We start from the raw sequence: 13,272 nt of genomic DNA on the forward strand, positions 1-13,272 counted from the left end.
TTTAGCACAAGTCACATAACCACACACTTTCTGGTATTATTATTTCATGAAACCTCATCTTAAGCAAATCTTATCTATCTTACACATGGAGTCGCTGGTAGGTTGTCATGGCCCTCCATTTAGAGTGTTTCCTTAATTACTGAAAACATATATGTTATTGTCTAAAACTAAAGAAAACATATATGTTATGTGAGTTTTGATTTTCCATAACTTGGATAATAAAACCTGAGGTTTAGCACAATTTACTCTATAATATTCATATAGTTGATCAAAATTTAGAACAATATCAAATCTTACAGCTTTTCTTTTGAAGGGAAATCCTTGTAAATTTTATATTTCATATAGTTGATGCGTCATAAATTGGAGCAAGTAATGTTTATAGCTTTTAGTTTAAAAGGGTTTATAACTTGTTCTTGCTCACTTCTTTTGTGTGCGTGATCATAGGTCATAGCAGTACTATATATGGCCATATAGGGGTTGTGCAGTAGTGCTTTTGTTGCTGGTGGACTGGCTGATTGCGTAGTGATGAACTAGTGGTGGACAGCTCACAGGTAAGGTAAGGGTACTAATGAAGGTTTGCTTTATTAATTGACACAATTAAGAATGTTATCATTATTCCAACTCTTGATGATGGATATTTCTTCATCCTTCAAACCGTAGGTAAAGAAAAAACATTATGTTGTTTTCCGAAGCAAGAAATCTACTACTCACTCTATCCCAAAACACAACAACTTCTATCATTTAAAATTTATTCTAAAATATAACAAATTCTCTACCAACATTCTTTTCCAAACCAATCATAACACTTCACCATTCACTTTTTTACATGCCTTCACTTTTCAATCAATTACAACATCTCTCTATTTAATTTTACTTATTTGTTCGACTTTCCAACTACTTGTATTTCAGAACAAAGGTTGTAAGAGAAGCCAAGATTTTGACCTGACCAAACGCCAAACAAATACTAATAGTATCTGTTTTATATTGAGAAATACTGGCTCAAATAATGCAAAAAAAATGCACTGTTTTATTTCCCAGTGCCTATCATATATCATCAAATATTGCTACTAGTACAAGCTAAGCACGAAAATAGAGTTTTTTTTTCTTTTGATATGATCAACTCCACTCTTCTGTACTCTCTCCGTTAACTGATATAAGGAGTCAGGTTTCTTTGTGGGAGATTACGAAAAAATATAAAAATATATAATATTTCTCATTAAAAGGTAAGATAGAAAGAAAATTAAATGGTACTACCTATGTCCAAAATAATTATATTTCTACCATTTAAATTTCTGTTGAGGTGGGACCTAACCTTCCGTTTAATCACGTTTAAAAATAGTAATTAAGTGGGCTTATTGTCTCATCCTTCCTTTCAATCAAGTATTTGTATGGTATGAAATATGTGCATGCAGTGTGATCATCGGTTATTATAGTAAATTGTGTTTATTGCTAATTTGTCTCTGATTCTCTAGAAATACAATTATTATGTAATGGAGGCAGCAGTTGATTAATAAAACAAGTAACACTTCCAAATCTCTTATATTTATGGATAAATCTTAAGCCTCAAAATCTTTTATATTTATAGACGACGGGAGTACTTGACTCTTTCTTTTTTCCTTTCATAGTGTTGGTGATGGAGCTGCAACTTTGATGTATAAAATATTTTCATCAACAAAAGGGTCTGATGACATAAATTTTAGACAGCTAAATGTAGCTTTGAACATATGCTAGTACAATATCGAATGTTATTCCTGGCATATATTATAGTAGCGGTAAATAATATTACTCAAGTCAAATTTTATTTCCGACAATTAATCGCCCACATGGTGTAGTAAATTTCCAGCTATGGTCGCTAGTAAAATGGACTGATGAAATATTCCATAGTGACGGCAACAAATGGACACAACAATTAAGCCGAAAAAGAGACAATTGCGTAGAACACCACCCAGCACCTCTGTCTGAAGTCTCTAATTAACCCAAGATAACACAGCACTTGTAACCAATTTCCTTTTTTTCACAATTATTTTATATATGTGTATAGTGCAGTGGCAGGTGATACACATAGTACTACATTAATTAAATTCAATGTACGGTTTTGTTTATACTATAACAGAGTATTTGTGAACCTATCCTACAACGTGTCCATGCAAATAATTGAACCCTTGGAACTACATGTTTAAATTAAAGCAGATACGTGGAAGGAAGTACTGTGTTTGTCATGAGCATCAGAGACCCAAGTACATGATCAGGTGCTCTTCAGCCAGCTGGCATTGTTTCAGAGTAGTACATGTGGTGACCAAATGTATAATTTTGTTTTGCTTTGATTGTGGCTTGAATTGTGATGATTAGTTTGGCACATATGGTTTTCAATGCATCAGCTTAATTAGCGTATTAGAGCAATTATGATTGAAATGCATTATTGCTTATAGATAAAAGGTATTCTCTCTTGTATGTACCGTATGCATAAGCTTTCAATTATTTCAGTCTAGTGACATATACACTAAGACAGAAATACTAGATGAAATTATGCATTGGATAAGGGCAAATTGCGCTATTTTGTACTAGCTTGTGTAACTGTGTTTAGCTAGGTTCTCTACCACGTCATTTTCCTATCACTAGCTTAACTGATATATTCCTATTTGATGACTTTAATTAATGGTCTAAATCAAGGGGCGCCATAAATTAGCTTTAAAGAAAGCTAAAGAAAGGCTTTGGGAGAGTACATGTTAAGCTAGCTTTTGTTTTATTAGTAATACCTAAAAAAATTCTACTTAACCCTCTAAAAGTAAGTATTATCTGGGTCTACCTAAGAGACAACCTCTTGGAAGGTAGTTTTAGATAGGTTTGTTTTCACCATGACAGGTAAAACGTGCCTATGATACAAAACGTGATGGTTGTGACTTGTGATAGTCACATGTTCCGGTTAGGTGCATTCTTTTCAACAGTTAGTGATAGGTATTCAGCAGCACGTGAAACCTGATAAGCTATTAGCACATGATTAATCGAGTATTAATTATTATAAACTTTAAAAATAGATTTATTTTCCCTGAAAAAGAAAATTTATTTGATTTTTTAAAAGAAACTTTTATACATATTTTTTTCTATACATTTAGCGGTTTGTAAAGCGTGCTAATGGAAAACGGGAAAGTTGCGGTTTGGAGTTGATAGAAAAAAAACTCAATCTTAGTTTGGGTTGGTGGCGACTGAGAGATGAGAATACGCTAAGGTTAGGAATAGAAACTTAACATGTGGGCTACTGTGCGGCTAGCCTTCACCACACCATAAAAACATCAGCTGGTACAGTGTCAAGTGACAACATCACTTCATAATCATCCCGGATGTTATTTGAACCACCCATCATACTTTGCACGTTAGAATCTCTTTTCCTTTGTGTTCAATAGAGAGGGTCTTTTCTCCTTGGACCCCAGTTAGGTGAGCTACTTCTCTTATTTGCATAATTATTAAGCTCAAGTATTTACACGAGATTCAAATCAATATAATGCAAGCAATATTAGTTCTTCTTTTGTGGATATAACCTCATTAATGGAATTGAAAAATATCGAAAAAATGGCCAAAACATCCTTACCTCAACATATAAAGGATTCATAGCTTGTTTGGTAAATCATGCAATTCTTCTCTTTTGTTGAACAGCTATCTCAGTCGGATGATCTGTTTTGTCAAAAAGGAAAAATAAATACAATGCTGTGTGTTTCTGGTAGCACAAGGCAAATGATGGTGTAAGGCTTTCATGGCGCCACAAGGACCAGCTGCGGACTGCAACATCAGATCAGAACACTATGATAAGAACAAACTAAACCTTAAAGTGCACCTTAAGTCCTAACAACTTAACATGCTATAATTTATGTTTAATTAAAATAAATAAATAAATAAATACTTTGTTAGCTTATGGAATATATTTGTGAGGTTGCACTTCGTTACCAGCTCATCTCCAGCGAGTTTATCCCAGTGTTGATGAGACAATAGCATAGAAACAGCTGCAATTCCCTCAATTCCCGCATGTTTATCCTAGTGTTGATGAGACGAGCGCTTCTTAAATTACAAGAATAGTCGGAAAATAGAATACAATATCATAAGAGTTTTCTGCGAGTTGGAATAAAAGACCATTATGTTCACCAAAATACTACTACCTCTATTTTTAAATGCATGGAGTTGAATTTTGAACTAACAAAAAGAAACGAGTAGTAGATAGAACATCGAAAAGCGAGTCATCCGACAATAATGTGACTTCAATATTACAAGCAGCAATCAACATATTATGAAATCGTAAACGAAGATCTTAAAGCATAACTGTCAGATGGCAGGAACCAAAATGAAGCCTCAATCTTCACAATCCGTGCTAGTTGCTGTGCTGAATAGTACTTTGTTTGAAGCCACCCCCCCCCCAAACAAAAAAAAAAGAAAATCTTGGAAGCTGTCTAATTTTTCATTTTCCATTTCTTCACGCATGGCAGAGATCTTGGAAATCTCGAAACCTGTTAATTTCTTACAAATAGATTCCGTATGCCATTTTGTAGCCAATTCCGATGAAGTGTAGAAGGTTTCTCTGCCTGTGCAACAGAATGTTCTGATCTGGCCCTTCTCGTCCTTTCGATGAACAAAATTCTGGGTCTATTTGCGTGCTTCTTCGCCCAGTTTTTCCGTGATCTTCCATTTACCGCAGAATCAAGCACCACTTCCCTAAGACGCTTGATGCCCCCAATGTTGATTAAAGGAAGGTTTGCCAAATTTTCATACATCAGCTGGAGAGACACAAGCTGTGGCAGAGCTCCATCCTGGATTTCAAGGAATGATGGATTCTGAACCACCATGCATAGTCGTTGAAGGCTTTGGAATGCCCCAACTTTTATGACAAAACCCTCGAGATTTTGCGCGACAAGTTTGAGATAAACTAGACATCTCAATTCAGTCAAGCTAGTTAAGAGTTCCTGCCGAAGAGTAGTCGATGTCAGAGATAGCTCTGTGAGAGCTACCAATGAGGGAACAAATGGAGGTATTTGGTGCAGGTCACCTTGGAGCTTCAGCGTGGAAAGATTGCAGGCTCCTTGCAGGGAAAAATTCATGATGTCTTCAGAGCATTCGTTGAAATGGACAGACAGAGAACGGGCATCGTTCAAGTCATCGCCGTCTTCAATCTAGTTTTGAATGGCATTTGAAATCAAATGAAAGTTGTTTCCATCTGGTATAGACCGGCACCATATCTTAATTTTTTTCAGGTTCTTCATATGACCAATTAGTTGCAGAAAACCTTGGTTACTGTCTGTGACAAATCCGGCTAAAGTTTGTAGTTTACTTTTTCCCGCATCGAAAAACTTAAGTATTTTATCCGATACCTTACCGAAAAGTTTAAACTTCCCAAAGAGGTGAATTAATTTGGGAAGCACTATTGCTTCGACCGGGAACACCATCACATCAACCTTGGCTCTCCTAACATCAAGTGTCTCCAAGAAACTTAGTGTTTCAATCTTCTTGGGGAGCATGGTAACTTCTCCCCCGAGGCTAAGATACTTGAGCAACAACAAATTGGATACGCCTTCGAGATGTTGATCCGTCAATCCGTCACATTGTTCCAGATCCAAGACTTTGAGCAGTTTGTACCTGCTGAAATCCAGAACACATTGGGATGCTATGCCGGAGACCATGAGAGACCGGACAAAAGAGAGATCACTTCTTGGTCCTAGCCTGTCCTTCACAGCAGCAGTGCTAAGTTGGACAGCGAGACGACGAGGGGCATACCTGGGCATCACATTCTCATCAGAAACCAGTGTGATGAAACCCTCCGATATGGACCTGTGCAAGATGAACTCGAGCATCATCCCGGGCAGCTGGCATGTCTTCACCTCGTCGTTGGTGCTCACACCGACAGGATGAACGATGTTCCGGTCCATGAACGTCCTGAAGTTGTTGACCGCCGCGTCGCCAAGCCGAGGGTGAGGCCGTTTTCTGACAAGCCCTTCAGCCAGCCATCGCATCAACAATCTTCTCCTCCGAATCGGGTAGTTGCTGGGAAACATGCCTAGGTACAACAAGCAGGCCTTGGCATCATGGCATGGCAGGCAGGCATAGCTCCTGGCAAGCAACCCTTGCATTCTTGCTAATGCATTGTTGTCGTTCTCCAGATAGTAACCTACTCCCTCCGTCCCAAAAAAAGACAAACCCTGGTTTCCGTGCCAAACGTTTGACCGTCCGTCTTATTTGAAAAAATTATGAAAAAAAATAAAAAGACAAGTCACGCATAAAATATTAATCATATTTTATCATCTAACAACAATGAAAATACGAATTATAAAAAAATTTCATATAAAACGGATAGTCAAAGTTGGACATGAAAACCCAGGGTTTGTTTTTTTTTTTTTTTTTTTGGACGGAAGGAGTAGTTTGCTGCAGATGTAATTGCATGCCCTGTTAGAGCTCCTTCTGTGCGCAAGAACTGGCCTACGCAGATCAGAGCCAGTGGGAGGCCATCACATTTCTTCCGAAGTGATTCTGAACCTCTCTCTATGTCAGGTGAGCATTCCTCGATAGAGGCGCTTCTGAAGAACAGGTTTTTGGAGCATTCAGCATCTAGTTTTTCCATTTTGTAGATGTAGCCTTTTGGGATGCTGCATGCATTGGCAATTGATTGAATACTCGTGGTCACCACTATTCTGCTGCTGATACCATGATCGGCAGGGAAAGCAGGCTCCATATTACACCACTGTTCTACCCTTATATCATCAATTACGATGAGATACCTGCGAGAATAATTTCCCAATCATAGAGGGGGAAAAATTGATCTATGAGTTTAGCTTTAGCACTAACAACAACTTCTGAATTTAGGTAACACTCAAATACAAAAAGATTAGGTAGAACTGATTAGTTTGTATCACATTCTTTGCTGATTAAATATAATCCTGGAACTTAACTTGGGAATTTTAGAACAAGATTCTGACAAACTGAGCTAACCCCATCCCTAAACCCACCTGTTGACTCTTGCACTGAACATCTCACAATATGATGCACTAAAAAAGGCAAATGAAAGACATCGATAGTTTCAAGTTCAATCCAAACTTATTTGAACTAGTCTATAGATTAACAGGCTAAACTTCACTCCTAGAAAAAAAAATTGTGTGCACATTCATACAGAGCATATGCCTAATGTAAATAAAGTGCCCGAGCACTATTTGTTCTAGAAGCAGTGTATAGTAATTGGGACTGTTTATTTGTGAAGTGACTGATTTATTTTTTCCTTGTCTACCGATAGCTCTTTTTTTCTTTAACACCAAATCAATATCCAATAACTCATGCATATTTTTTTTGTCGCTATTGTGAAAAAAAATGTTCTAAACTAAACTGTAAAGAGAATACACTTTGTTGTTTATCCTCACTATATAAGCATAAAACTATTCTAGATTAATCTAGAAAAATAAAAAAAATAAAGCAAACAAGAAGTTGCAGTTGTTATGTATAAAAAATTGCAGTTTTTATATATCATACACCTTATAAAAAGGTTTAGTCTACACTCTATGCAAGTTTTAGGTGAATGACGAAACGACCAACGAAAAAAAAATGCAAAACCGATTAATTAGCCTTACCTTTTGTTGCGAAGGTGTTCCCTGAGACGCTTGCTGAGTTGGTCGAAATAAGGCATGTCCCTTACTCGCACCTCAAATCTCTGCAATATCTCCATGAGAACCTCCCCAGCTGTCTTCTCTGCCGCGCTAACCCATGCCCGAGGACTGAAATTCAGCTCGTCAGTGTCGCAATACACTTGATTGGCAAGGACAGTCTTCCCTAGCCCACCGAAGCTGACGATGGAGATCACCTTGCGCTGCTGCTCCGGCTGCCCCTCGCCGTTTACCAGCTCCAGGAGCTCCCTCCGGCGAGCCTCCATGCCAACGAGCTCATCTGGAGAAGTCGACAACGGTGCGGCAGAGGATAGAGTACTACCACCACCACCGTCACCGATGATGATTTACTCCCGGCTGAGAACAGCTGCTCCGTACTGCTGGTTCAGCTGGGATAGTTCAGCTGATCTGCTCCTGAGCTCCCTGACCTCGGATGCAAACCGAGCAGGGCCTTGCCTCCGGGAGCCATGAGGAGCCATCTGATCGTAGATGTAGCTGTCGATGCAGTCCTCCATCTGATGAGCCAGGGTGCGCACTTTCTCGATCCATGTCGCCTGCACAGCTCCTGCTCCCAGCTGATGATGATGACGGCCATCTCCGCTTCGCGTTGTCATCAGCAAGCTGCTGTAATCTTGGATGGCGCTCAACATCATGTCCAGCTCGTTCTTGATGGATCGGATGTCTTGCCGGATGGTCTCCTCCAGATTGTACTGCCCACTGATGAGCGTGTAGAGCTTAGGGATGATCGTGGTCAGTAGACTGTGTTAGACTTTGCACTAGGATCACCTAGGTTAAATCTAGGTCGGGTGGTTCTATTTGGGTTGATGTTTGAACAATAGATGAAAGGGAGAGGGGTTTAGATACCGACCGGTTGAGGTGTTGGAGGATGAAGAAGTGCCGGCCATCGTCGTCGTTGGCGCTCGGTTGTCGTGGATGCGGCACCGGTGAGGTCGACGGCGATGACGGTTGCGGCAGTGACGGTCGTAGATGTCCCGATGATGAGGCGTGGCGCGGCGGTGGCGTTTCTCGTCACTGGCTGCGCCCCCTCTCGATCGGATTAGGGTTTGTGGGGTGGAGTTGGCGGCGGCAGCGAACCTCGTACCTTGTGCCGTGCCGGCCTCCACCCCTCTTTTATATGGCGCAGTGTGACGGGGGCTCACCAGCCATTGGGCTGGGCGCCCCTGATCAGGGCGCGGTCAAGGTCCATTGTGCCGTTGGGTCCGACGGGTGAGAGATCAATTTAACATTCCCCTCCTTGATCTCACTATTTCTTTTAGCTTTTTCTATTCCATCACAGATTTGTAAATAGAGCATGTTTCATCGTCACGGTCAATCACCGATGGATTCGACAGCCACTATACACATCTCTATTCAGAAACAGATACTTTACTTTTGGGCCCTATAGTCCAGGATTCATAAGGCTTCCCTTAAACCTATGCCGGCTACATGTTCCTTGAACATGTTGGGTGGTAGGCCTTTCGTGAGCGGATCCGCGAGCATCCTTTCTATTCTAATGTGCTCGAGACTGATTATTTGATCCCGGACTTTGTCCTTCACAACATAGTACTTTATGTCAATGTGTTTGGCAGCACCACTTGACTGATTGTTGTGAGCGTACATTACTGCGGGTTCGTTGTCGCAGTATAACTTTAGTGGTTTCTCAATACTGTCAACCACCTTTAAACCAGGTATGAACTTCTTTAGCCAGTTCACCTGCCCCGTTGCCTCATAGCATGCTATAAACTCGGCATACATAGTAGACCCTGCAATGATAGTCTGTTTTGAGCTTTTCCATGAAATAGCTCCTCCTGCCAGGGTGAACATATATCACGATGTTGACTTTGTATTATCTTTTGCAAAATCAGAATCTGAATACCCCACTATCTGGAGCGATTCTGATCTTCTGTAAGACAGCATGAGGCACACAAGACTTTCTTTACCAATTTTCAGTGCTCTGGGCCTGGATTACTTTGAAATCTGCCAAGTAACCTGGTAACAAATGCCAAGTTAGGTCATGTGCACACTTGCGCGTACTGTAGGCTTCCTACAGCTGACGCATATGGCTTTGTTTTCATTTCATTGAGCTCATACTGATTTCTAGGACATTGCGATGCCCCATACTTTTCGCCTTTCACTATAGGAGCAGGTGTAGCACTGCATCTGTACATGTTGAATTTCTTCAACACCTTTTCTATATATGTCTTTTGAGAAAGTCCCAATGCATACTTTGTTCTATCTCGGTGAATTTCTATGCCCAAAACATATGAAGCCTCACCGAGGTCTTTCATGTCAAAGTTTGAGGACAAGAATTTAAATTCTTTGTTTCTGCAGTAGACTGACATCACTACTAGCCAGTAGAATGTCATCCACATACAGAGTTAGGAAAATAAATCTCCCATTCTTAAACTTTGAATAAATACAGTTGTCCTCGACATTCTCTTGAAACCCAAATTTCTTTATTGTCCCATCAAACTTCAAGTACCACTGTCTCGAAGCTTGCTTTAATCTATAAATGGATCTCTTTAGACGGCATCCCATATTTTCGTTTCTTTTCATGACAAAACCTTTCGGTTGCGCCATGTATACTTTTTCCTTCAAATCTCCATTTAGAAATGCCGTTTTTACATCCATCTGATGTAATTCCAAATCATAATGTGCCACTAGTGCCATTATAATCCTGAAGGAATCTTTACAAGAGACTGGAGAAAATGTCTCATTGTAATCAATCCCTTCTCGTTGCGTGAAGCCTTTTGCCACAAGTCGCGCTTTAAACTTTTCTATATTCCCTCTGGAGTCATATTTGGTTTTGTAGACCCATTTACAGCCTACTGTTTTGGCTCCTTTAGGAATTTCTTCTAAATCCCAAACATTGTTTAGTTTCATTGATTTCATTTCATCTTTCATGGCTTCCAACCATTCAGATGAGCGAGCGCTTCTCATGGCCTCTTCATATGAGGTGGGATCATCCTCCATATGCAACTCTTCTATATTATAAACTTTATAGTCATCACGGATAGCCGATCTTTTGACTCTTTCAGACCTTCTAGGGGCCTGCACATTTGGCACATCCTGTACCTGAGGCTCTTGTTGAGTCTCCTGTACTGGCACATTATCTATTTGAGGCTGTTGCAGCTCCTCCTCTGGTGTGGCAACCATTTCTGTTGAATCCTGTATAACAGGTTCCTCATTTTCATTCATTGTTGCCACAGGAGAGGTAACAACAGGTGCTGGTACATCAATGACAGGTATTGCAGGCACAACATCAGCAGGTAGAGAGAAGAAAGGTTCCTGAGTCGACGGAGCGGGTACAGACACCCGCCTCTCCTCAAGATCAATTTCTCGAACTACCGAGCTCCCCCTAATCATTTCGTCTTCCAAGAAGACGGCATGTCTCGTTTCTACAAACTTTGTATAACTGTTTGGACAGTAGAAACGATAGCCTTTTGATCTTTCAGGATAGCCAATAAAATGGCAGCTGACTGTTTTGGGATCCAACTTCCCAATATTTGGGTTAAATACTTTGGCCTCTGCAGGACTCCCCCACACACGGAGGTGAGCTAGGGAGGGTACTCTTCCTGTCCATAGCTCATACGGTGTTTTGGGCATCGATTTGCTTGGAACTCTATTGAGAATATGAATGGCGGTTTTTAACGCCTCCATCCATAAACCCAGTGGTAGTGTGGAGTAGCTCATCATGCTGCGCACCATATCCATAAGGGTACGGTTGCGCCTTTCAGCTACCCCATTCTGTTGAGGTTCGCCTGGTGTTGAATACTGGGCTACTATTCCATTCTCTAGCAAGAACCTTGCAAAAGGTCCATGGACTTGCCCATAAGGTGTATGTCGACCATAGTACTCCCCCCCACGGTTAGATCTTACTACTTTAATCTTTATATCATGTTGATTTTCAACTTCAGCTTTGAATATCTTAAATTTATCCAATGCTTCTGATCGCTCTTTAATTGGATAAATATAACCATAGCGGAAGTAATGATCTGTGAATGTTATGAACGAGTCATAGCCATCCACACTTTTCACAGGAAATGAACCACAAATATCTGTATGAATGATCTCTAAAATTCCTGTGCTTCGTTTTGCACCCTTTTTGATGCTCTTTACAAATTTTCCTTTAATGCATTCTATGCATTGTTCTAAGTCTGAGAACTCCAATGGAGGAAGAATTTCATTCTTAACTAGTCTCTCAATTCTCCCCCTCGAAATATGGCCCAAACGACAGTGCCATAATTTCGATGAGACATCGGGAGTTCGCTTTCTTTTCTTGTTTTCTTTTGTCAACGAGGACACAACATTCACATTCTCAGAAAGAGATAACAAATAAAGCTCGTCTCGCAACACAACAAGACCAATACATGCATTATTATACCATAGTTCACATTTGCCACTTCCAAAGTGGCAATCATATCCATCAAAATCCAACTTTGATACACTTATTAAGTTTCTTTGCTAAGAAGGAACATAAAAGACATCTCGAAGTAAAAGTGTGAAGCCATTCGCGAGCTCTAGAGGAAGATCTCCAACAGCTTCAACTTTTTCTTCAACTCCATTGGCAACTCTAATGGAGCTTTCTCTTCTTTGCGTAGTCCTCGTTGAACGGAATGCCTTTAAACAATTACAAGCATGAATAGTTGCTCCAGAATCAATCCACCATGTGTATCTAGAGTAACCAATATAATGAGATTCATTTACAAATGTAATAATGTTCTCACCTTTCCTTGCCATGATCATTTTCAAGAAGTCAGGACAGTCTTTCTTGTAATGTCCTGTCTTCTTGCAGTGGAGACACTGATCTTTCTCAACAGCGAACTGTTGTTGCTGAGGCAGATGCTGAGACTGTTTAGCTTTTGAGGTGGGAGACGACTTGTGGTTCTTTTTTTTGTTATCTTTAACATAGTTAATTGAACAACCATTTGACTCTTTGATTCTCTCCTCCTCTTGCACACAATTGGCAATGAGCTTCTCAAAGTTCCATTTCTCTGGACTTATGTTGTAGTTGACAATAAAATTGTCAAATTGCTTTGGCAATGAGGCCATAACCAGATGGACCAGAAAGTCATCTGTTATGCCCAAATCCATTGGCTTCAACTTGGAAGCCATGTTGCTCATTCTAAGTATGTGGTCTCTAACACCACCTCCATGGTACCTTTCTGTCACAAGCTGCTTGATCAGCTGTGTAGCATAAGTCTTTGAAGAGCCAGTAAACTGGCTCTTTATTCTTTCAAGGTACTCTGAGACAGCGTCACACTCTGGGATTGAGCCCAATATGGTTGGCTCAATCGTATTCTTTACCACAGCCAAACATTTCTTGTTGGCTAAGGACCATTTCTTTTGTTCAATGTCATACGACATGACGAGAGGAGCATTGTCCCTCTGTCTCTTTTGCCAATCAGCATCTGACTCATTTTCACCTCTAATAAGTTCAGCAGGTTCTATAGGACATGGGGTAGTCAACACCCAGTCCACATCTCCCAAGATAAAAGCAAGGTCGAGTTTTCTTTTCCATTCTGCGTAGTTATCTCCTTTTAGGGTCAGAATATCTTTAATGCAACCCATCAAGGAGTAGCCACCTGAAATAATCATGTGCGGTGAGAACAAAATTAACATTAAAATATTATGCATTAAGCCTACA

The 13,272-nt window shown here is 40.1% G+C and overlaps 2 protein-coding genes across 2 annotated transcripts; both read right to left on the reverse strand.

Annotated features, from left to right (window-relative positions):
• Nucleotides 1-4,496: 4,496 nt before the first annotated feature.
• LOC107279082 (disease resistance protein RGA4-like) lies at nt 4,497-7,891 on the reverse strand. The gene is made up of 4 exons (XM_026020629.1): nt 7,593-7,891; nt 6,420-6,752; nt 5,352-6,087; nt 4,497-5,153 (listed from the first exon to the last, which is right to left on the reverse strand). Exons 1-4 carry the CDS (start codon nt 7,889-7,891, stop codon nt 4,497-4,499), a joined length of 2,025 nt encoding a protein of 674 aa, XP_025876414.1.
• An 81-nt stretch (nt 7,892-7,972) lies between these two features.
• On the reverse strand, nt 7,973-13,272 carry LOC136353526 (uncharacterized). The gene is made up of 4 exons (XM_066304532.1): nt 12,353-13,272; nt 11,294-11,620; nt 10,666-10,852; nt 7,973-8,384 (listed from the first exon to the last, which is right to left on the reverse strand). Exons 1-4 carry the CDS (start codon nt 13,260-13,262, stop codon nt 7,973-7,975), a joined length of 1,836 nt encoding a protein of 611 aa, XP_066160629.1. The 5' UTR covers nt 13,263-13,272.

Source organism: Oryza sativa, chromosome 10, assembly GCF_034140825.1.
Source record: "Oryza sativa Japonica Group chromosome 10, ASM3414082v1".
In the NCBI taxonomy this organism is placed as follows: domain Eukaryota; kingdom Viridiplantae; phylum Streptophyta; class Magnoliopsida; order Poales; family Poaceae; genus Oryza; species Oryza sativa.

Bases quoted from the DNA above. Each gene is read 5' to 3' on its own strand.
- LOC107279082 (XM_026020629.1), bottom strand. From the start codon at position 7,891: ATGGAGGCTCGCCGGAGGGAGCTCCTGGAGCTGGTAAACGGCGAGGGG. The intron at 6,753-7,592 runs GTAAGGCTAATT...TTATTCTCGCAG, and splicing joins GAACACCTTCGCAACAAAAG to GTATCTCATCGTAATTGATG. The intron at 5,154-5,351 runs GTATCGGATAAA...ATTCAAAACTAG, and splicing joins AGTTTAAACTTTTCGGTAAG to ATTGAAGACGGCGATGACTT.
- LOC136353526 (XM_066304532.1), bottom strand. From the start codon at position 13,262: ATGCATAATATTTTAATGTTAATTTTGTTCTCACCGCACATGATTATT. The intron at 10,853-11,293 runs GTTTATGGATGG...TTGATGTACCAG, and splicing joins CTACTCCACACTACCACTGG to CACCTGTTGTTACCTCTCCT. The intron at 8,385-10,665 runs GTCTGAAAGAGT...AGTCTAACACAG, and splicing joins AATGTGCAGGCCCCTAGAAG to TCTACTGACCACGATCATCC.